The sequence below is a fragment of the Dermacentor albipictus genome, chromosome 1 (assembly GCF_038994185.2).
Source record: "Dermacentor albipictus isolate Rhodes 1998 colony chromosome 1, USDA_Dalb.pri_finalv2, whole genome shotgun sequence".
NCBI lineage: Eukaryota > Metazoa > Arthropoda > Arachnida > Ixodida > Ixodidae > Dermacentor > Dermacentor albipictus.
Window position 1 is genome coordinate 235,879,927 of NC_091821.1, and position 24,873 is coordinate 235,904,799.

At 43.6% G+C, this 24,873-nt stretch overlaps 1 protein-coding gene across 1 annotated transcript in view; it reads left to right on the top strand.

Annotated features, from left to right (window-relative positions):
* ERp44 (Endoplasmic reticulum protein 44) overlaps positions 1-24,660 on the top strand; it is a 51,787-nt gene extending 27,127 nt beyond the window's left edge. Inside the window, exons 10-12 of the mRNA XM_065430966.2 lie at positions 1,581-1,722; positions 7,053-7,164; positions 22,428-24,660. Coding sequence (XP_065287038.1) covers positions 1,581-1,722; positions 7,053-7,164; positions 22,428-22,508 — 335 coding nt within the window. The 3' untranslated portion in view covers positions 22,509-24,660. The remainder of the gene's footprint in view (positions 1-1,580; positions 1,723-7,052; positions 7,165-22,427) is intronic.
* The last annotated feature ends 213 nt before the right edge of the window (positions 24,661-24,873 follow it).

A 24,873-nucleotide genomic window follows, 5' to 3' on the forward strand; every position in this document is an offset into this window, starting at 1 on the left:
ACTTTCCAAAGAGGTGTATTCGAATCACCTTTGATGAGCAAGGCAGTGTGACGTAGCATAGGTCACCACCACTGTTAGCTGCCATCAGTGGGTAAAACTGTGGCCATGAAATGGCACTATGGCTTTTCCATAAAACACAGAAGGGAAGCTGGGAACTGAGCCAAGACAGTGTGGTTGGCTCCATTAACAAGACCAAAAGAAAGCATGCGCCTCTTGTGAACACGACCTCCCGATCATCTTCGTAGGCTCGTCGCCTTGGACCTTGTTGATCACCCTAATAACAATCCTTTGTCTTGTGGGGCTGGACTCCAGTGATTCAGGTTCCTGACATGGACACAGCTTTTTCTGCTGCCTGCAGTTAGAATGAGCTTCGTGAGGTGGCAGAACCAGCACAGCACTATGCGTAACTGAATCTACCAAAGCATGAGTGCACAGGCAGCATGGGGTTGAGTGAAATCAAAACTTTTAAACCACTTGCACCGTCATCAAGGGCAACGTCAATCAGTACTCTTTTTTTGAAATCTTGAATTTTTTGAATTGAATACAAGTGGACAAGTAGCATTTTTTTATGTGTTAAAGTGCAATGTAGTCTTTTTACTTGTAGTTGACTACTATAGTGACAAAATTGTAACGAGGCAGTGTGACATCATCGGGCTAGTGTTGGAACATTCCTTCTGAGTCTAAAATTCTATTTTACACTTCTGTCTTTTTTTTTTTTTTTTTGCTTACTCAGTCTTTGGTAACACCTTGTTGACCTCATTTTCTTGCTTGGTCCTGCGTGATACTGTGACACCTTAGATGTCTTGAAGCATTAATCTATCACTCTTGCTTGACTTGATATAGTGTCCTTTTCAACAAGTCAGATTCTATTCTTTTAGGCGTGGCATCACCAGACTAATCAATTTATTTTGTTTTGAAAATTTCGTTGTGGCAGTGCTGTAATTGCTCACTCAATATATAAGACATTTTCGTAACTGGTATTTGTAAATTTATAAAGAGGGTTGCACTGTCATTCTTTTCCTGCAAGTGTATAAACTTTAAAAGGAATCCTTTCATCCCAAGCTATGTGTAGTAAAAATATATAGACATACCAAAGTCAATCGTGTATAAAAAATTTATTATGGTCTACTTTGCAAAAAGAAAAAAAAAGGTATAGTTACTGTGTAAACGGCTGTGATAGTCAAAGTTGCAGTCATTAAACAGCATCTTATATTAGTAGTTTAGCTGTGTGAGCTTTGCAGGGACAAATTATGTCCATTGCTACTGTTATGGTTCATTTTAAGCAGGCTAAATGTCTGTGACAGCAGTGATAGTGAAAGAACCGCAGTATCAACTGCAATGGTTGGTATTATACATATGCACATCTTTTGAAAAAAAAAAAAAAAGCTTAATGAATGTCATCGTGTTTGAGACGAGACTAGCAGACGCTTGCTGTTTGTGCAGTGACAAGCTGAAGGCAGCAGGTGACTCTGGTGCCATGAAAAAAAGGCCCTTACCCTTGCTTCTTCTACACAGGCCCGTGTCATTTTGTGCTGTTCTGATGTTTGCTTGCTTCAGTGCAGCTTGTATTGCAATTGCAGATGCTATCAACCCCCTCATTGCGGATGGAGTCAAGTTTGCTCACCCTTTGCAGCATTTGGGCAAAACAGTTAAGGACCTACCGCTCATTGCCATTGACAGCTTCAGGCACATGTATCGCTTTCCAGACTTCGCTCACCTGAAGTGAGTTGCTGCTTCGTATTCTCAGTGCCTCCACCTTTTCAAAGGAGCTAAATGTGCATCTAAAAAGAGCCTATTTATTTATGTTAAGTATACTGTAATTAGAGGTGGGCAAATATCAACTTTTTCAAATATGAATCGAATAGGAATTGTAAGTATTGAATATGGAACGGAATACTGAATAGTCGTACGTAGACATGTATATTTAAATAAGCAAAACCTATTTTAGTCTAACTAGGTACCACATTTGTATTGGCTATATCTATTGGCAGTAACTATCATGGAGAAACGATCAGTTGCAGACACAAGATAATTGTTATAAAGACGGCACAAATAGCCTCTCAACAACTTTAGAGCAAGGTTGTAAACAAACCTTTCAAGAATGAATGACTGCTGTATGACTAGCTTTCCAAAATATTAAATAAATGGTTGCCGCAAAAAAGATCAGAAGTTCATCAGAAACGCTGGTTTACACAAACTGATAAAGCATTTTTTTCTGAGCAACGAGTGCAGCGCCTGTCAAGGAATATAATCCGAGAAGAAAATTTTGAAAGGGACCTAATATAGTAGAGCTTTAATTACTGCAATGTTTACTTTCCCATGAACTCATTGGTTCTTCTCAGCAGGGGCTGAACCTTTAGAAATGGCCTTTAGTAAATTATCCTTTTGCTACGCCAAAAAAGCCATTTTTGCCCTGAGAGGCGGCCCTGTAAGCCAGAAAAGAGGCTAAAATGAAAGGCTGGTGGCAACACAGCCTTTAAGTTCCTGCATCAGTTCATTGTGACATGAATTTTGCTGCTGTCTGCTCAGGCCTTCTTAATTTTCTAATGGTAAAGATTTGCTGCATCATATTCTGAAGGGGCCAAAGAATAAACTTAATGAGTTCTGTAAACTTTTATGGAGCCAAATATGATTAGATATAGTTCGAAATTTGTGGTCTAACACTGACGTATGGTGTTGGGTTTCAGCGTGAAATTAAAAAAAAATTGAAATTTTACTTAAATTTTTTTCCTCTAATAATCAACATAGTATTGCTGTGAAATGAATGATAAAATATTAAGTCTATAAAAGTCAATAATAAGTCAACGATAATATCGTTTTGAAAGAATAAAAATTTGTGTCTTGAGTGGTTTATTGTTTCACTATAATGTCCTTTTAAAAGCAACTACGTACTTCCTCGCCTCCCAGAAAATCATAACAGTTTAGAAGTAAAGAAAATATCACACGAACTTTAGAACTATGTCAGTTCGAAACCAGCAAAGTAGTGCATGCCGCTAATAAGAAAAATGTAAAGGCCGTGAGAACAAGTTAAGGATAAATATTTTAATGAAACTGTGTCATTCAAGAACCTTGTTTACATTTTTGTACATATGCAACAGCCAGGAAAAAATTTCAGTGACGCTGTCCTTTGTTCCAATGTATTGCACATGAGCAGCTGTCACCGGTCGTGTATTGTGAATAATTGCACCGAAATTATAGTTGCAACAGAGAGCACATATAAAAAGCATGAGTTCTGCAAAATATACGAGAGCGAGTCAAATGAAAGTGAGCTAGTGCGAATATATGACAAACGGGGTACTTTATTTAAAAGTAGTCTCCATGAGCATTTAGACATTTGTCCCGCTGACTAATGAGTCGCGTGATTCCAGTCTCGTAAAGATCCTTGGGTTGCTGCTTCAAAAAGTCTGTAACCGACTCTTTCACGTCATTGCCCAACACGAGTCTGGTTGACTTGAGCTGTTTTTTCAATTGCCCCAAAATGTTGAAGTCACAAGGCGACAGTTCTGGGCTGCATGGCGGATGTTGCAGCGTTTCCCCCTTGAACTTTGCCAGTTTTGTGTTAGCCAAACCAGCAACATGGGGACGGACATTGTCATTCAGCAAGATGACTCCATTCGTCAATTTTCCACGTCGTTTGTTCTTGATTGCGACACGCAGCCGATCCGGCGTTTCACAATATCGGAAACAATTGATAGTCTCTCCAGGTTTAGCAAATTCGATCAATAATAAGTTTAGCGAATTCGATCGATAAGTCAACAACACCTTCCTGGCAGAAATGACAGCCTTTGCTTTCCTTAGGGGTGGTGAATTCAAATGTTTCCACTGTAAGCTTCGCTGTCGTGTTTCAGACTCATAGTAGTGGCACCATGATTCGTACACGGGGACAACTGCAGACAAGAAGTTGTCTCCCTCATTGTGATACCGGATCAGATGAGTCAAGGCAGCACGGAACCTCTGTCTTCTGGTGGTGGTTCAAAATCTTGAGCATCCATTGCGCACACAAGAGTCGATAACTGAGATGTTCATGAATTACGGTGTGAACTGAACCATGACTGATGTTCACACGCTCTGGCAGTTCACCGATGCGTATCCTCCGTTCTTGTCTAATCAGCTCATAAACCTTTGCGATTGTGTGGAGGTGACTGCATGGTGGCTATGGCCCGCTCTTGGATTGTCTTTGCAACTTTCACGTGTTTCTTTGAACTGTTTGCTCCAATGCTTCACAGTGGCCAATGAAATGCAATGTTCAGTGTACACGGCAGCCATACGGCGACTAATTTCTTTTTTGAATACACCTTCAGCTCTCAAAAACTTCATGACACCATGCTGTTCAACTTGTGGGGTGTCCATTATGTCACGCAACCATGTTCAATCCAGTGTATGAGAGCATTAAAGAACATTTATCCTGACACCTGCATGTCACTTTTGTAAATGAGGAATGCCTGAATGCTACGTGCATGCCTCGCAGATAATGAACCGAACCATTATTGCGCGGGCTGGGTTGGCTCACTTTCATTTGACTCGCCCTCGTACATTAGAAATGAGACGATCTAATGGAATATACAAATGCGAAGAAACAGCTTTATAAAGGGCTGAGAAGTCTCTCTGGAAACAAAGTTCTATGCACGTATACAAAAAACCTTGCAACAAGATATTTAGATATATATATATATAAATCTCCAATAAATCTACATATCTAAGGAAAAGTCAGTGTATATAATGTGTCAAACAAGACAAATAAACATGGTAGGCAATCACAGATTCACAGATCATGGAATCCTAAGCTCCCCTCCCCCCCTCCTTCTTCCACTCCCCCGGATGTATCGCGGGACGGAAGGCGGTATGCTTCCTCCCCGTTCTTCTCCCTTGCGCACACAAGACTGAGCCGCCATCGTCGGCTCACCCCTTCCACCTCCTCTAGCTTTCACTCTCACATGCAGCATGCAGCGCGCGGTCACGATGGTATCGTCCTTGGACTTTATACGGAACTTGAGGGCAGTGGTGACGGCAGGAATGCGCCTGGAATGTCCATGTAATTGCTATCGCAGTAATATAATAAGAGTATCCAGCAATTGAAGCGTCCCATGGCCCATTACTTTCCGCAAAAGAAGAAGTAACAGAATCGAACTTTCACCATATGGCAATTCGTTGCGCCGCAACAATGTCTTTTTGTTTCTTTTGTGGGGCTGAAGCACCGAACTAAAAATATATGCAAAGGAAAGCACGTTGGCCACAATCAAATGCCTACTTTGGGCACCTAATGCGGCTACCGAAAGAATATTGAAGAAACCATGAGATGCTTGGTCCACACAGAACCATACTCATACTGCTCGGTATCCTACACCGGCGAGACAAGACTTTCCGGAGAGGTTGCGCTCAAGCGAACGCGTTGCAATCTGTCGAGTGCCCACAGTAATGGCAGCGAGCAACCATTGTTTCTTTTTCTCGTCTGCTAGCAAGAGAGTGTCCAAAACTCTGCCAGGTCAAAATCCACTCGGCCAGACAAAAACAAACGCGCACGGAAGGGCGCAGCGCGGTGGTCGGGGCAACACGAGATAAACACATGCGCTCTGGCTGGCACTGGCTGGCTCTGGCAGCCCGCACATAGCGAGAACAAGAAAATTGAAGAGGCTCAATGTGTCCTCGCGAATAAAAGTCAAAGTAGAAAAATAAAAAAGAACATAGTTACCTTTATTGACTTTAGTGTCTTAACATGGATGCGTTGGCACAGGTGAAATGTTGATATTCTTTTCTGTGACATGACGGCACAAATGAACCACCACAACACTTCGTCTCATCGCACCTTGCTGCATGCTTTGTCAGTTTGTCTCATAGTGTGTTGATTTGGCTTGTCTTGTTGTATGGTCTGATCTAAGACTTTAGAAAACTTGGTGCTACTTTGGCGTCAAATGTTTATAACAACATTAAGCCCACAAAGTTGTGGAATTTAAAATCTAAAGCACAACTTTGGAAATGTCAAGGTACTTTTTGCATGAAAAGTTTACGAGAACTTTATACCCATGAAGTTTCAAAATTGAAATCCATGCGCTCCGTAGATTCTGCGGCCTAAATTATGGGGTTTTACGTACCAAAACCACTTTCTGATTAGGAGGCACGCCATAGTGAAGGACTCAGGAAATTTTGACCACCTGGGGTTTTTTTATATGCACCTAAATCTAAGTACACAGGTGCTTTCGCATTTCGGCTCCATCGAAATGTGGCTGCCGTGGCCAGGATTTGATCCCTCGACCTCTTGCTCAGCAGCCCGATTCCGTGGCCTTTGTGATATGCTGCAACGAGCCCACTTGCTATAAAAATGCTCTTGAAACTTCGGCTCGAATGGGGCTCGTTGAGTTATGCGACTCCTGGTGCACGGGTGTTGCCGCGAAATCCAGCTCGAGTTTGCAATGTTTGCGCTGAAATGTCTCTTTGAGAGTGACAAAAACTTTCTAGACAAAATCCAGAATGATTTCCGGCGCCGGGGGTTGTTTTCGTCGGCGGTGCATGACGGCACGAAAAAATTTCATTTCGGGGGGAAGGGGCTGAAGCCCCGTAAGCCCCCCCCCAGCTACACCCCTGGTGTTAACATATTCTGTAGTTTCATTTCGTTCTACGTAGTCATTTGTTTTTGTAGCATTTACAAGTATGACAAAAAGTGTAAATCATAGACAATCTTTCATGACGCACGACTTTTATGTGGTTTATAAGTTAACCTTGTATATCACACATATGTGCCCCTGGTCATGTAGCTGCCATGGTAATGTACAGTTGATGCAGGTAGCAAACATATTTTTGTTGCATCCTGCCTCTGTTTATTGTACATATGCACTTTACTGGAGGCTTGACATGCTTGCTCTTATTGGTTTGCAAGTGGTGTTCTTCATTTGGAAATGTGGTGTTGAAAGTAACATAAAAGTTTAATTGTGGCACATCTGCTAAAAAAAGGGCTTGCTATGCTTGCTTGTTTTTTGCATTGTAGATGGCTAGAAGTGCATGCTTTTAACTTAGTGCAGTGTATTTACACTTTTCATGTGTATGTTGGATACTTTCAGAATTCCTGGAAAGCTCAAGGCATTTGTAGATGATCTGTATTCTGGGAAACTTCATAGAGAATTCCATTATGGCCCAGATCCCACGGTAGGAGGGGCCGAAACTGAAGCTCAGGTATGCTTCCAAATACTTCTTCAGAGTTGGCATTCAGGAGCTCTGTTAAATAAGGATAGCATAACAATGATGCTAATGGCTTAACCTTCTTACCTAAACATGTCAGTGAGCTATTTTGCTCCCATAAAACAAACCAGGACCTTTAAACATCAAGCTTTAAAAGCTGAAGGAATCATTGGTGTTTCTAGTGTCTTCGATAAATATGTGCATGTTAAGTAACATGCTGATTTAATATGCTAGCATAATTTTCAGTCTGCCATCTCCAGTTTGAAGTTGGCATTCTCCCTCTGCTGCATGCTCCAAAGCACACTTTTGGCATGGAAATTATGAACATGTTTCTCCCATTCATGTATTTCTTGTAGCTTATATAACATGCTTTCTTGTTTCTGCAGTTGTTGCAAAAATGTTTAATTGAACAGAAAACAAACTATGGACAGTGCAGTGATTACATCTGACGAGGGTTGCCTGAAATATAAGTTCAGCTTCAGTATATACACATACTAAGTGTTAGAAAAGCAAAAAAAGAAACCTAGATTTTGGAGCACAATAAAGTGATACATAAAAACTAAAAATCACGTAATTAGCAGGTAGTTCCTGCATAATGTACCTCATTCTTTCCCGATTTCTTCAGCATTCGGTATGCGTTAGAGCAGCCTATGTCTTCTTGCTTCATCGTGGTTCAAACTGAAAGAGAACAAAAAAACCCCAAGTTTTTGCACGTAGCACAAAAGTGACTTACAGTCACTGTTAAAAGGACAGACACTACATAATATGGTCATCTTATACTTCATGTATTTGCATCTATAAGTTTGAGTGCATTTGCACCAAGGAGTTCCGAGTCCAGGTTTCTTTTGAATTTTAGGGGTTGTACATTCATATATGCACATATTTAAAAGCATAATCGGAGAACGTTTAAGCTGCACCTTTAAGAGTGGGACATGATAGCATTCAAAGACCCCTGACTGCTTTTCACGCTTCCTGGCAGCTGCAGCTAATGTAACCGTAATGTTTACCGCGAAACACTGGCGGTGAATGCTATGCACGAAGACGAGCTTTCTGGTGGAAATGCAGCTTCTTGCTTGGGCCGATCCCGGACGTAGTGCACAGCTGCGCCAAACCTCAAATAGCAGCTTTAAAAGACGTTTGTGTTTGAGTTTCTGCGTAACAAAATTATGTTTTCTCGTACTGTATTTACTCGCATAATGATCGCACTCGCGTAATGATCGCACCCCGAACTTGCCGCAGCGATATGTCGTGTGCCAAGTCTAGCTAATATTGATCACGTTTACCATCTGTCAAATGCTACGCGAACGACTCTTCAAGACAAACCAAGTGGTCTGCACGCACCAAACATTCTTAAGTAGATGCCTCATTTCATTGCTTTCATCATTTTCCGCACTTCCATGACTAAAAAAAAGCTGCTACCAAACTTGCCTTTATTATGTGTTGGCTTTATAATGATTGTGGTCAACAACAACAAAAAAGGCGCCTTTCGATTCTTCTCATCTGCACTCGTGGGCAAGCAACAAATCGCGAGCGGCAACAATAGTAGCCACATTTACACTGATACGTTAAAAGTGTACACTATTCATATGCCGACGCTTGTAGCACAGCTAAGATATCGACCCACCCACCCATACCGGGAAATGTATGTGGGGAAGAGAGCGCTACGTGCTTTGCATTGTTATCAAGAGTGCTCTATCATCAATTACGTGGTTTGGATAATTGTTTTGTCCTTGTTCTTCATTGAAATGTATGCTGTTCTGTATGTTGTAAGCGTGATTCCAAATAATGTACGCACTATTCGCTTCACTTTGCTGACTGCTTGATCCCTCTGCCTTACGGGGGTACAAGCCACTGCTCCTGGCTCTGTGCTGCTGCCAGGATTGGCCCACATTTTTTGCTGACTTATGTGGGCACGAAAAATGCTGTACTAGAGGCTAACAGCGTTACTGTAAAATAAGGCATCAACCGACCACACGCGTTGTTGACTCTTGGTTTAGACCACTTGAAGCCATCACTGATTGAGTCGCCGTCTTGTTTTCTTTTGCTGTTCATTCATATTTGAATCATTCATTCAAACCTCAATAATTTGAAATCTCTTCATTCGAATTGACGGATAACTGAACCTGCTCCGTTGGTCCCAGCAATGCCCTTTGTATTTGAGTAAAGAGGGACTTCTGCAAATTCGAACTTCAAAAACCACGCAACAGTTATTTGGAACAAAATGTCACTCCCATGCACTGTATTTTAGACAAACACAAGCCAAATCCAAAGGCTCAATGCATGCAATGCAAGAAAGGCGCACAGGCTGCATTCGATCACATCATCTCTTACATTGGGCATGTGAGAGTACTGCATGCATCAAGCCATGACCCTTGTCAGCTCACCCTCGAACATTTTTCCTCAATTACAGCAAACGGTATGCAATCCTATTGCGCTTGAACTTTGTGCAGGACCTAGGCTTCTTCTGGCTTTTTTTCATGCGAGTCCCGTGATGGTCTTGGTTTAGTCTGCTGTGTCACAACAATCAATCGCTATATTCAGAGTTTCCTCTTAGTCCGGACTCGGTTTCCTTCGAATAAATTTCCTGCCCCCTTTTAGTTCAAGTTAACGAGATTGTATTATATTCATTCAACACCACTTCGATGTGCTTTGATCACTTTGACACTAGAATGCTCACTGCACATGCTGTGTTGTGATTTTCCGGCAAAAGAGAGCGTGCATTAGGTGTACTAATGCACGGATATTGTGATCAGCTACAATGTTAAAAAGCGAACGAATTGTGTCAAAGGTGTCTAACACGTCCTGCGGGTTAGTCTTGGTATTTTTGCCCTTGGTGGTCCTCAGTGTTGTCAGATTCGCACAAATTACTTATGATTGTCTTGTTGGTCATCTCCTCGTGCACAACGTCTTCATTTGTGCGAACGAACTCATCGACGCTGAGGCCATCTGGAACTTTGTTTTCCATGGCAAAAAGTTCACCCTATGCGTTAGTCAGCTTTGAATGCACTGTACCAGCAGCACTGTCATCAAGTGCGCCTTTGGGCAAATCTTCCTCTGGTGCCGCTGGATCAGCTCATGATGCCTGCTGAGTGGCAGTGACGCCTGCATGCTTAAACCAATTTGCAATCGCGACCAGACTTAGTGCAACCTATGCAGTGGCCAACACTTCAAGTGCAATGAATAAGGGCACATCGGTGGGACACTTGAGCTGGACGTTCCGCAGCAGATGCTGAATTAGTCTCTCTCTATAGGCACTTTTGACGTTAGGAATGATGCCTTGGTTGAGTGGTTGCAGCACAGAAGTGCAATTTGGTGGGGGGAAAAAAACAAGCATTCTTTTGTGAACTCCATCTGATCAACATGCTGGGTGCTGCAATTATCAAAAGAAAAAAAGAAAACTCGGCACACCGACCTTCCTGCCTTCCGCATGTTAGCATTGGAGGCCTTAAGTCAGCTCTCAAATATGACCTGGGTCATCCATGACTTCAGGTTTGCATCCATGATTTAAGGTTCACGCTGTAGTGAATTGGCAGCCTGCGATTACCCTTGAAGCAGTGGGGCTTCTTGCTTCTGGCGATGACAACCAGTGGCCGCTTGTCTATGCCATCCATGTTTGTACACAACAAAATTGTCACACGCCACTTGCCATGTTTTCCCCTGTGGCATATCTGGCCCTTTAAATCCAGGGTCCTTGATGGAAGCATCTCGTTGAATAAGCTAATCTCATCTGCGTTGTAGATGTTGGAGGGCTTGTACTGGTCCAGTACTTTGCTGGTCAGCAGCCATGGTGACATTGCCATTGGGTCCACAGCTGCTCACCCTGAAATGACTCTGGCTACTATGTCGTGGCAGGCTTTGAAACAGCCCAACCAGCCAGGTTTTGCCTTAAAATTATCATGCCTGAGCATGCACGAGAAGTCGAGTGCTGTCTGTTGAAGTACTCTGCCAGACAGTGGCACTTTGTTGGCACAGTGTTCACAAAACCAAGCAAACACCGCCTTGTTGGTGTCTGGAAACACTATAGCTATCACCGTTTTGTTTTTGCATTTGCACCATTTCCGACCATGCCGAAAATCAAGGCCTTGTTTTTCAAAATTGTAGACAGCAAGCTGCATGCAACTCCAAATTTGTCAATGATCTCTATCTTCCTGCCCTGGACAGTAATTGCAGCCTTATCCTGTAGGGTCAAAAATTTCACCTTTTTGGCCGGAGGCGGCATCTTGGGAGGCTGGCAAATGAAATGACCCAATCTCCACACACTCAGCTGATGCACCCTAGCACCAACCGCACACACCGACCACACTGCGCACATACAATCATGTGCACGGTACACAAAGCATAAAGCGTAATTGGAGTCTGCACGTGTGAATGTGGATTTAGCTAGACAGCGATTATGGATCAGCATGCTACGCTAGCATTCCACTCTGCATTAGCCCATGCTGTGATGGCACACAAGATTTAAATGTAAATGTACCCACTGCAAGGTTGCCTCCACTTTAGTTTGTCTTTTCGTTTTTGTTTTAATGTATATTACATATCCCATGAAGACACTGCGCAGTACTTGCCCATTACAAAGAATAAACCACAATCATCGTCACCACCACTGTTGCCTGTTGCCAGCTACAATTGCTCTACTGCTGTTTTTTGTAAACAAAAATGGCAGCAGCCATGCAAGCGTGTTGTGGTGACAGTTTAAAGCAATTTAAGGGCACAATCAATCTATTTGAGCAGTTTTTCGACACTGTTAGTGTTACGCGAGTAGATAATATGAGGACTGCAATTTCAAGAAATTTCATTAATGCGGACTTGCTGTCAAAAAAGTTTAATTGTAGTGATGTATGGAATGTGTTAACTCCTATAGATGTTCCCTCGAGATGCGAAAATACAGTAGAACCCCGCTCTTACGTTCCTCGGTGCAGCATTTTCCGGGCTGCCACGTCGTTTTTGCCTAGTCCCGGCACAACTTGCATAGAATCTCATGTATTAATATCCCCGCTGTTACAGTGTAGCCGTGAAAACGTTCCCGCATGATCCGTCGCAACCTTGTACCCCGAACCCACCCGAGCAATGTGGGCCAACGCGGCCACATTGCCCGGACAGGCTCGGGCATAGCCTCCTAGGTAACTTCTATGCTCACCGGATGACCACAAAATGGTCGTCTATGGAGGTGCCACTTACGTAGGGTGAGAGTCAGCATACTGAGGGTAGCGACAACCCTCACCAGGCACTAGGCGATCATGGCACAGCATTGCCAGAGTAGCAGCAGCAGACGACCAAAGTTGTTTGCACCCTTCACATAATATAATGGTTTTGACTGGCGGTTGTTTGGGGTGCCTGCATCGCGCCAACCGCAATCTTCATGATGGCGTCGTGCTAGCGGAAGGCGCTTTCCCTTGAGGAAAAGCTGGACGTACTAAATGCAGTCGACAATAGCCAGTGCGGAAAATGGTTGACATTTCCAAAGACTGCCACCCTCAACGCTCAACAGCATCGCCTCAAAGCGTGTCGAGGTAGAAGGGAATGCCGCACTCTTCGGCCTGAAAGTTAAGCAGGCTCGTGGAGCCAAGTATGGGAAACTTGACGAGGCTCTGGTTTAAACAAGCAAATGCTGACAGTGTTAACTTCGACGGCAGCATTTTATGCGAGAAGGTGATGGAGATAGCCGACAGACTGGGCATCAGACTTTGCGGCATCAAATGGCTGGATCGACCGTTTCTGGAAGAGGCACAGCATCGCTTATAAGACAGTACATTGAGAAGCAGCAAGTGTGAACTTGGGAACAGTTGATGATTGGAAGGCCACACTATTGCATACGACGACTATGTCGCCGTGGATGTTGCCGTCAGGACGTAGGAGTGCCAAAGCATCGCCAAGATCGTTGCAAACTCGGTCGCGAGTGAAGCCGCTGAATGCGATGATGATGACCAGCCATGAGATTCCAGGGAGTTGGCAGATACAAGCTTTGGAAAAGCCATCGCGGCTCTGGACTTTCTCCGGAGGTATATACATCGCACCTCAAAATGACACTGGCGGCAGTGTGGCTGTTCAGGCTATTGAGAAATGTGTGGTGCTTCCCAGCAAGTGAAAGAAATGATAATCCACCATTTTTTATTTTTTAAGTCCTGAGCTCACCTTGCGGAAATAAATTGTTTCAAGTCAAAGCTGCACTGTTTTCATTCATTTCGGAGCTTTCCTCGCTGTTGTGCTTTCCCGGCTATTACGTTTTTTTCTTCCCGGTCCAGTGAAAAACATATGAATGGGTTTCCACTGTATTTCTTTGCTGAGAGAACTTCGTTGCCTCGAGATTTTGTTATCGCAGGTTTTGACAGTAGTTGCTTTAGTCAGGGGTTGGACTCTTGCACCAATTGCACCATTTTCATACAAATGCAAATTCCTGCTCCAAAATGCGCCAACTACAGAAAATTGACCGAAATTGTGCCACGCTGCGCCAGAATGGCCTCGGCATGTGCGCTCCAGCAGTCGCCACGAACAGCGAGCGGATCAGTTCCTCAAGAAAAGGTGCACCTGTTCAGATTCCGCATAACGCGCGGCGGCACCTCCTGCACAGATTCTCTTAATTTTTGCGCTTATAACACTGAATTTCCCGTGGCTCTGCCAAGTGGCTGGCCCGCACATGGCCACTCTCAGCTGTTGGAGCGGCCGGGGCTGCTGTATTTAGAGCGTACTAGAATACATTTGAGTGGGCCGAGCGGTGTGGCATTCCCTGGCTGAGGTGCAAAACAACAAAAAGAAGGCTGAGGGCACTGTGGGCGAACTAGATAATAGGGAGGCGCATGCTGCAGTGGATTCAGCGGGTGGGCGTCGTTGTCCCCCGGGCTGGCATAACGTAAATATATTCCAATCTGTTTTTGTGCCCAAATGGGCGACACCAGAGCCATTTTGACCTATCATGAAGGGCTTATGTCAGATTTAAAATAAAACGTCGCAGCGAAAAGCTTCGCCCGACAGGCGATGCGTTGATTGTGATAGCAAATGTGTAGACAACTATACGAAGTAAGGATAGTAGTTTTATCGGCCGTATAAACATGTAAACATTCGCTTACTAACCTAACAAGTGCGGTGTCATGCGTGCACAGGTAAACATGAACACATCCCTCTCGATGACCGCGGAAACTCTCTGTCAAAACGCTAGAGTTAGAAAACGTAGCAGCAGCAGTGAGTGAATTGACCTTCGTGCTGCGTCTCTCTTCAGCGTGAACTAAATGTTGAAAGCATAGTGCATAAAGCTACCAGCACTCGGCGCACATTGTACACATTGCAGATCGCTTTGAAGGTAAGGCCTGCGCGACCGCGCACTTTGTCCACTTCGCGGATCACTTGCAATCTAGGCGCCCACACTGCCGCGCCATACGCAGTAGCCACTGCAATAGCCACCGCAGCAGAACGCCCCCTCCCCCCCCCCTCCCTTTTTCCCTCTTCTGACCCCAGTGGCCTTGCGGGACGGAAGACTGCGCGCTTCCTCTCCACTTTTCTCCCTTGCGCGCACGAGATTGAGCCTTGATTGTCAGCTCACCCTCGCAAGCTTTCACTTGCACATACAGCATACGGCGCGCAGCGAGGGCAGTATCGTGCTTGGACATCTCGGCGCCGCTGCCACTGACAGTAGAAATGCACCTGGAGTGTTCATATAATTGCTATTGATATGAAAACATATTGGAATAGTTTTCTGTTATACCAGCCCAGAGTCAATTGTGGCTCTCTTGGTCTGCTGTGAGATATGGTGACCCAGAATTATATGTTACCGCGTCTATTGGACCGCATAATTTGAGAACATTTTCCGCTATCATCATGAGCGTCGGTGCAGGAGTATATAGTTCTGTCGTAGGGCCACCGATGTTTTCGACTTTAGGGGAAAGTATGCGCTGAGCCGCCACTTGGCTCACTTTTCCGTGTTATTGTGAGAGCATTAAATGGACAAGGCGCATTTCTTCCGTCGCCGTCATGTTCCATAGAAAGTCCAACCACAATAACATCGTCGCCTGGAGCCGTACGCTGTTTGTGCAGGTAGAACTTGTGAGGGTCACCCGACCATCGCGGCTCAATCTGGGGCACACAAGGGAGGAAAGCGGAGAGGAAGCGTGCCATCTTCCGTCACGTGCAAGAAGCCTGGAGGAGGGAAGGGGGGTGGCGTGTTACTGCGGCGGCGGCTGCGTACGGCGCGCGGGCATCTTAACTTGCACCTTAGCACCTTAACAAAGTGCGCCTAGTGCTGGTACCTTCATGTGAGGTATGCATTTGACGCTTAGTTAGCGTTGAAGCGAGAGGCAGCACGAAGGTCAATTCACTTGCCACACTTTCCCACTCCAGCCTTTTGACAGCAAGTTTCTGCGGTCAAGTGATACATGTTCACGTTTGCTTGTGCGCATGTGACACCATGCTTTTAACTTTATTAGTAGGCAAATGTTTTACAAGTTCATACTGCCGATAAAACGACTATCCATACTTCGTATAGCTGTCTACTAATTTGCTATAGCAATCGATGCTTCGCCCTTCGGGCGAAACTGCAACTTTTTTCTAGTGTGCTATAGCTACAAAAAGCGCTTCTACCGCCCCGCTTTCTGATTGACTTGCGGCAAGGCGAAACTGTTTCTGTTATATAAAAATGGCTTTCATTAAATCACAATAGTTCATAACTTTGGCTTCTCTGTACGATCTGCTGGTGAAGCGCATTTCTAGGCACTTCACCCATACTTTTGAGACATCAAAAAAATATATATATTTATAAAAAACATCTTGGGCTACTTTCCGAAATTTCAGATTCACTATTGCAGAATGCATCTTATATTTTTTATGTTTTTTGCTACCACTAATTAAAAATTTACAAGTGCTATTGCCAAAATTTGCATGCACTAAACAGTTTGAGTGTCAGGGTAATCTGCTTCAAAATTCAGCTTAAGACATTGCTTAAGACAGTTGCAGTACAGCGCTCGTGTTGGTTTATTCTGTGTTCCATCATGGTTTCGAAGTGTGCTGCCATATTCCTTATTCGACCAGAATTCAGACTGGTCTGCTCCAAACTGCTTCAAAATTTCTTTTTATCTTTTTAAGTTGCTCCAATATGAAATTTAGTCTGCTCTAAGCTACTCCAAACTGCAATTTTGTCTTCTCCAAACTCCTCCAAAACGCAAGTTTACTTGCTCCAAAAATTGCTCTAAAATGACTTTGAGCAGTCCCACCTCAGTTTAGCGCAAGGAAGCATAATGTTTTGAATTTAATGAAAAGTGCCTAGAAACAGCTTTCGTCTAAAAATACCTTGGGTACGAAAGAGCATGACTAAAAATCTTATGCTAGAAATTTCTTGAAAATGTTTTGTTCCAGCAGAGTTAGCAACCACTAAAAGTTACCTATGACTCTTACCCTTTTTTTGTTACATCATTCCTAGTAATTATTCTGCGGAAACCTGCAAGTTGGAGAGAAGTAAGTAATTAAGGGGAAAATGATACTTCCACCCAATTGTAGCGATTACTGCAAAGCATTATGCCTGCAAAGCATTATGTATTAAGATTGCTACAGAATAATTATGTCAAAACTCTTGTCTGCTTCGAGTTGTTGACAAATTCGACTTCGCCCTGCCATCTGCTAGCCGCCTGGTTAGCTCAGATGGTAGAGCGTCTGTCTCGAAAAGGCGGTGGTCCCGGGTTTGAATCCCGGACTAGGACCAATTTTTCTTCAACTACAAGGCTTTTCTTTCGAGGAACCCATACGGGTTTCCTTTTTAGCAATCGCTATAATCGGGTGGATGTATCATATTTCGCTTAATTACTTCTTTCCACCTTGCGAGTTTCCACAGAATAATTACATCAAAACTCTTGCCTTTGCTTCGAGTTGATGACAAATTCGACTTCGCCCTGCCCTCTGCTAGCCGCTTGGTTAGCTCAGATGGTAAAGCAGCTGCCCTGGAAAGACGGTGGTCCTGGGTTCGACTCCCAAGCCAGCACGAATTTTTCTTCAACTACGAGGCTTTTCTTTCGAGGAACCGTACGGGTTTCCTTTGTAGCACTTGCCACAATTGGGTGGATGTATCATTTTCCCCTTCTTGATTAATCATTCCTAGTCTGCTAGAACCAGTGTGACCCTATTGGCACAATGGATGCACAAGCCAGTGGCACATTTTACTGCATCTCTCCTTTTATGTTTTTCAAACTGGTTGTTTCCAGGTCTAAGTGCACAACTTCCTTAACTCACTTGGCTTGCTCACTTCAAAATTCTACTCTTCATAGTTCTGCTAGGTGGTGCTTGCTTATGTTACTGTTATTTGTTGTTCTTCTCTTGCTCTGTACTTTTTGGCTTCAGCTGTTCATGATATTAAGATGTCACTAGCAACTATTTTTAACCTGTGATGTCAGTCGTGAAAGGAGACAGTTAAGAACAGCAAAAAAAGGGGGGAGAGGGATGCTTAAAAGACATTTGAGTGACATAAAAGATTTGTGTTATGCATCAGAGGTGATCTTCACTGTATGATTTGTTGATTGGTGTGTTTATATTTGCCGCGTTCCGAATACTTTTCTGACTGTTAAGTTTTTTTTGAGAAGGTCGGAATGTTAGAAGTTAGCATCATGACAGAAGAAATTGGAAAAATGTACCACCATGGAATCTTTGGCTCCCTTATGAAATTCTTGCAACATCTTTTTATCAAATGAGCATTGCCTGGCATATTCTGATTGACCTGGTTCATGTAGCACTGCTATCTGAAAGCCAAAATGATAAGATGCTGCTCCTATTCAATGCAAGTTTTTTGTATGGTATTTCCATGTGTATCTGGCCGTTTCCTTTCTTTTTTTAACCCTTTCAGGCGCCACTTGCAATTATGCATAGAAAAAAATCTTTTTATATATAAACATTCTTTTTGGGACGTAAGAAACACAAAACCATCTTATTCTTGAAAGTTATCATGGAACTTTATTATTTGCAACATTGTACACAATTGTGTACACAGCGCCTCGGTGGTCACAAAATTCACTTGTGGAATGCGAGGAAGTAATTTCTCTCTTTCGTCAGGCACAGTGGCACGGCGCATTTCATGCAGAATATCCGGGTGCCTCATGTGCACTTCTCGAGCTTGCACCTAATTAGCACCTTGTGGTCGCTGGATTCGGGCCAATGGTCAAAGGAGTCGTAGTGCGCGTCTGTGCAAGGAAGCAATATTCTTGCTTTTTTGCCCTATCTTTGGTTGTGGTGCTTGAATCTCTGCAAGAGAAGGCCTTCCACGCTTTTTCTCGGGTAGTACTGACTTAATTAATGCTTTGGCAGCTTGCAAGCGAAAATTCATCAAATATAGGAGTTTAGCTCTAGGCAGCGTTTGATTGTCGCGGTGGTAGTCCAGCAAAGAATTGCAGATACTCAGGTTCACAAAAAGGAAAAAGCACGCTCAGTGTCCACATCTTCAGCTTGCGTTTCCCCTGCAGCAGCATCTTCCTCTTCTGTGTGGTTGGTGAATGCAGCTGCAATGCAGGCGTCAGTCGCTTCACACGTGGCTTCTTCTTCGTCACTTTCCCTGACGTCTGAAACATTTATCAGCAATGAGCTCCAAAAGCCTTTCAGTTGTCTTTTGGGTTTTCTTATGCTTGTTTGCGCTGTAGAAAGAAGAACGACGAATGGCCAAAAAACCTGGAAAGAAAATCAAAGCAACTCTCAGCGTTCTTCATTTCTGCAGCGACCACGGCACTTTGTACACAATCGTGTACACATGCGCATGCGAGCGTTAGCGTTCAGTCATCTCCTCAGAATGGATAAAATTATCATTCCTCGGTACTCATATGATGCACAAGCGCATCTAATTTTTTTGGCTTGCCACAATAAAAAAAAAAGTGGCTCTAAAAAAATAAGAACTTGACTCACCACTCTTTGCTGCTCCGGCGTCCGCCATTTCTCGTTTTGATATGAACATCTGCACCGAAATGCGACAGATGGTGCCCAAAATGCAGATGGTTCTCAGTTTAACGTTTGGGAATGCGCTAAAGCCAACCTAATAGAAAATTGCGCGCCCTAAACGTGAAAAAAACACCAGAAGTGCAATGTACACAATTGTGTACAAGGCGCCTTAAAGGGTTAATATGAACTGAAAGGAGATGTTGGCGTCAGCTACTTTTGCAGGGCAAGCAAAACAAAAGTGTAAGAAGGTGATATGTGCTGGCAACAACAAAATAGTACTGTAGACTTCCGTTAATCCCCCTTTTGCGATGCATGATGGCACCATCATGCGGTGGCCACGGGAAACAATTTGGCAGGCACCACTGTGTGCTGCGACAGCCTTTCCACGCGAGACTCATGACCAAACAAGCATCATGTGTGACAAGACCGAAACAATCTGTACGTCATCGTCAGCTAGCCATTGGTGAATTGTTTGTACCCAGAGGTTTCTTCAGCGTGACAAACGGCTGGAAAAAGCACTTCGGCAACACTTTACAAGCTCCTTCTTGACCTGAAACCGCTACACCTGTGGTAAAAGAAATAAGTAATAAAACAGTAAGAGTTTGTACACAAATGTATAACTTGAATAGGGCATGAGGTGTAGTTCTTGGGGCAAATATCACATTTCACCACTGCATGTCTTGCTTTATGGTGTGCCATAGTGTGGCGTACATACACAGGCAGTGGGGAGGCCAAGGGAATGCCAATTTGCATACGTTTTTTACCCGCATAAAGTATGTGTGCATCTACAAAAATGCCAAAGAATGGTTAGAATCCCCAAAATTGGTGATACCTCCTGTTTGTGGGGGCGCCTGTCTTCCCCTTAGAACGCGCTGAAATACGAACATAGCAGTCGACGGCATCCTTTATTTTAACTGGTTCGTGTTCACAAACAGCGTCAGTATGAAGTCCAGATGTCTGGGTAACAGCGAAGGCGCCCCTGAAATGTCAAACACACAATAAGACACGCCACTCGACTTCACAAGACGATGCACGGGAAAATGAGCCTTGGTACATACCGTACTACATCACAATTCGCTAAATGAACCTAAGCCTTCTGCAAGTAAATATTGCTTTAATTAGTGCCGACAAGAATGACAGAACGACAACTAACAACGATTGCTAACTAGCACCATCAAGCTACTTCCACAGTGCATGCTGTTTCCCACGTCAGCCCGGCAGTGCAGGCACGCTTGGCTCTGACAGATAACTACATCGACATCACGAGTGTTCGGTGAGCATTTATAAAGCTGTAAGTGTTCACGATGTGAAGTTGCAAAAAGAAGCGTTGTAGCGGCTGCACAGAGACTATAAAAAAACCTTTGTGTTTCACTCAGCTGGCTCGCGTGATCTCAAAGATCGTTTGTTTCGCTAGCTCAAACATATAGGTGTCCTTGTCGCGATTATTCGTATGAGTCAGTAACCACAAAAACAGAGATAAACTACGTATGCCTGTCCTACCTGTCATACCTGTCACAAAGTACTTCCCACACAGTCGAGATGCTGCTGACGGCTGCCATAGACGCCCTTGCGTATCTTGCCGCTTCACAGTCCTAATCCAGGCTTCACGGCGCTGTCAATTGTGTTTTACCCACGGAAATAAGAAAAACGGCACTGTTCTGCTGGGATGATCACGGGAGGTACAGCCATAAGCAACACACGACATTGGCATCGCAACAAATTTCGATGGCACTAATGTTTGAAAGGCATTCCGTGCACGCGGCAGCGAGAATGGTGAGGCTGACGAGTGAGTGAAGGAACTTTATTGGAGGGCCGGCGAGGATGCGAACTCGTCGGGCACCCGGCTAGTCCCACGTCGGGATCGGCAGGTCTAGCCCACTGGCTCGGTCGCGGGCATGCTGGATAGTCAGGATTTGCTTGTTTAGAACGAGGCTACGCAGAAGCAAGTCCCACTCCTCCTTGCTGAATTTAGGGTATCGCGACCTGCATTCCCAAAGCATGTGCGCTAGAGTGGAGGTCTACCCGCAGGACAGGCAGGCGTCGTCGCGATATACGTCAGGGTAAACTTCATGTAGCACGGCCAGACACATATATGTGCCGGTCTGTAAGAGTCTTAAGAGAAACAGCTTGCGCCCTATTCAATTGACAAGTGCAGCGCCTGCCACGGCCGGACTTGACTCGCTCAGAGGAGAGAGTCGAGTCTGGCCGTGCGCCTGCCAAATCGCTTCGGTCGTCAGCCACTAGGGAAGGCACTGCGCATGCCCAGTTCGGCGTCGCAGAAGGCGGATTTGACTCGGGTTAATCCGAATTTTGCTAAATTCGATTCTGACCGGAGGTTCCAACATGGCCATAAATTTCTGGGGGCCCTAACTTCCATTAATTCGATCTCAAAATTGACTTTCACTGGATAATTCGAACATGACTAGTCAGCTTCGCCGCAACGCAGCGGTGAAACGTGAAGAATGGATAGGGGACACTATAGGATATTCTTGTGTAGGGGCCACTATAACAGGACATATTATGTGCAAACCCGCCGTCTGCGGGTACCGAGAAGCGGAGGAAAACCATCTGTGTTTTGGGAAAGCTAGCGAAAATGAAGGCGGTAAGGGAAAAAAACTCTGAAAGTCGAGAGGACGTTAGGGTCAACAAAAGTGTGGGGGTCTGTCTAAAACTCTGAAGATTTGCCAGTAATCTTGTTACCTGTCACAGTGTTCGTACTGTGATACCATGACAAGATACGGTGCGTGTGTGTGTATAAATTAAAGAACACGTGCAATGTCCTGTAAGAGAGACACGTTTCTCCTGTTTGCTATGCTTCACTGCATAACACAGCTGTATTGTGGCGAAGTTAACATAAAACTCAAATTCTGCCAAGTGAATCAACCGCATGTCAGTGTTCTTTTCTGTATAAGGATCGACATTTGGGGGAGTTGGTACAGGTTTAACATCTTGAAGGGGCAGTGCTGCCCCTTCAAAAGATTTATAAAAAAAATAATTGCTAAAAACAAGTTATTTTCTGTAGTTTAATTCGACCCGCCGGATAATTCCACCATTTTCGTCGTCCCATCAGGGTCGAATTAACAAAAGTTGACTCTACTAACGTTTGCACAGTTCTAAGCACAGACAAAGGTAAAAGGACACTTAGAGACATAATACAGTCTGCAAACTAGTTCTGGGTGTGTGGACACTAAGAGACATAATACAGTCTGCAAACTAGTTTTGGGTGTGTGCTTGTTGTGTGCGTGTGCACTTACAAAACTGTTGTCAAGATGTAAACTCCCAAAAAGTGTGCAAGGAAACATGCATACGTAAATCATGTGAGATTTTGCATTGCGCTGTCTAACAAAGTAACATTTGTTTTGCAGGCTACTGATCCACCCGAGTCAACATTCAAGAACTTGGCTCCATCGCGGCAACGATACACTATACTGAAGGATGAACTGTAGTAGAGCTATCAGAGAGAAACTGTACAGTCCGACTAGTGGTCACTGCATTTTTCTAGGGCCATGAGAAGTAAAGAATGTGGAAATCGCTACGTAAACATTTCTTTGTGCTCTGTATAATTTTTTTTCTCTCTTTTAAAAGATCTAGTTACAGACCTGTTGTATTGAGCACAAAATGTTTTGGAAAAAGAAATAGAAAATTATGTTTTATAGTTTGTTTTCAGTTATATTGTATGTTTACTACTGCCGACAGGTGCTGTGATGCAAATGGTGTGATTTTGGCAACGTACACATGGAATACATGTCTCTTCTTCATTCCTTGATTCCATTGGCTCATGCTCATTTTTAAAGAGTTTTGTAGAGCACATCTGTTTTGAAGTTGTTTAATTGGCCACTTGTGTCTATGTTGTGCAATATTTGTTGCATAATTATTGAGAAACGTGGCTATTGCTCAGAGTGCAGAATTTGGCACTTTTGTTTTCTTATGGTGTTTGGTTTTTATTCTTTAATACAGGAACCGTATTGGGTTCACGAGTTTTTTTCAAGTCACTGATGTGAATGTCAGTCACACCATTTTACCTATTTTTCTCCCTTTGTTGTTAGCAAACCTGTCATCACATGCACGCATGTAAAAACTCGACTCTGCATAGCATTGCAAAAGAATGAAGGAGCGTGAAAGGTTGTACTTGTTTTTGTACAGATTGTCGAGAGTAATATTACTGGTACACTGATTTAGGTGACTTTAAATGGCGGCGCAGCATACGTGATTTGTTGTGCTCTTTACGGCACCTTTTTAACATTCTGACACATCGATTGATAAAATTACTGAATGTGATGCAGTGGTAAGGAACCAAGTAGTGTGCTTTTGCAGTTTGCACGCACAAAGTACTAATGAATGTTTTGATTTGGTGCTGGGCGGTTCAGTAACACTGGAATGTTGAATAATGAGAAGTGTTATTTATGGCTATCCATCCTCTGTAGTTTCTTTTTTTGTTTTTACTTGTGATAAAAGATCAGGTGCTCACGTGCATAGGGCAGAGGTCATTTAGCCTACCAGAGCTGCCTTGCTTCCATTCAGTATTCCTTTGTAGGAAAGCACCACCACCTATTTGCAGTAACAGACAAACATATCAGTTTTTGTGCTTTGTTATGTCTGATCCTAAAGGTCTGTAACAGTGCATCATTGTAGCTTGGTAACATTTCATCCTGCAGCATAGGTTTTTCTTGGATGGCTCTGTCTTGAAAGTGCCCCTCCTCTTCAAACCATTGGCACAGGATGTTTTTTTGGCTTGCCAAAATTAATTTTGCTTATACGCTGAGTCTGTTTTTCAGTGTAAAGAGTACGATTATAAGCAGTGCTTTCTATAACTTCGCCCCCCCCCCTCCCCACCTACTTGTTTTATGGGTACAGTTTAAATTTCCAGCAGCATTATATCATTTTTTTTTTCAATTTTTACATTTAATTGGGGTCACATTGACCTTGTGCTGGCAAGCATAAACAAAGCCAGTTGCTACTGCAGAATTTTTATCTGCCAAATGTACTGGTAACCTGTGAAACAGCTGTGAAGTGAACTCTGGAAGGTGGTTCCTGTTGCTCAGTAGTTGCTTTGCTGCTACGATTGGGGATCTATTGTCACATTTTCTCCATGGTTTTGTGTAATGTACAGATGAACAGGGGAAACTGTGCTAGTTCAACTGAGTTTTTTTATGCCAACTAGTGCTAATTTGAGATAATATAAAGATAGGAATTGCACTGTCTCAAATGATCTGGAGGTGGTCACCCTAGTCTCAACTGCTGCAAATTAAAACTGCGTCGGCTAAGGTTCTGAAGTGGTAGATATACAAGCATAGCTTACTCTTGGTCTGCACTTTCACAGAACGGCCAGTCACTGTTTAGGAGTTTGACTTGACACTTGGTTGATCACCTTCACATCATTTCAGACTGTGTGTCTATTTTGTACATGTGGCCAGATGGCTATGTTGACCACCTTTGTAGCTTGAATAATTTGAGAGGCTTGTAATTTGTGGTTCTCTGACCAGATACACTGTTACCTCTCCTGTCTTGAATGAATGTGGTTTTGTGCTTGCTGGGCACACCGTCACTTTGTAAGATAAAGAAAACTTCGATAATAAATGTTTGTTGGGGGCTCATTGAGCAGTTGTTTTGATGCGTATTTTAGCGGCCCAAATGTAGCAACCATTAATGTGCTCTGCACTTTTACTTGTGCACAATATACTGCAACTTCTGAATTTGGCATAAGTACTACTCTACATAGCACATGGCTTGAAAAAAAATTGTGCAATGATGGCATTTTCTTTGTAATACCATATGAGGCAGGAACTTGGAGGTTAACAGCGAAGCTTGCAA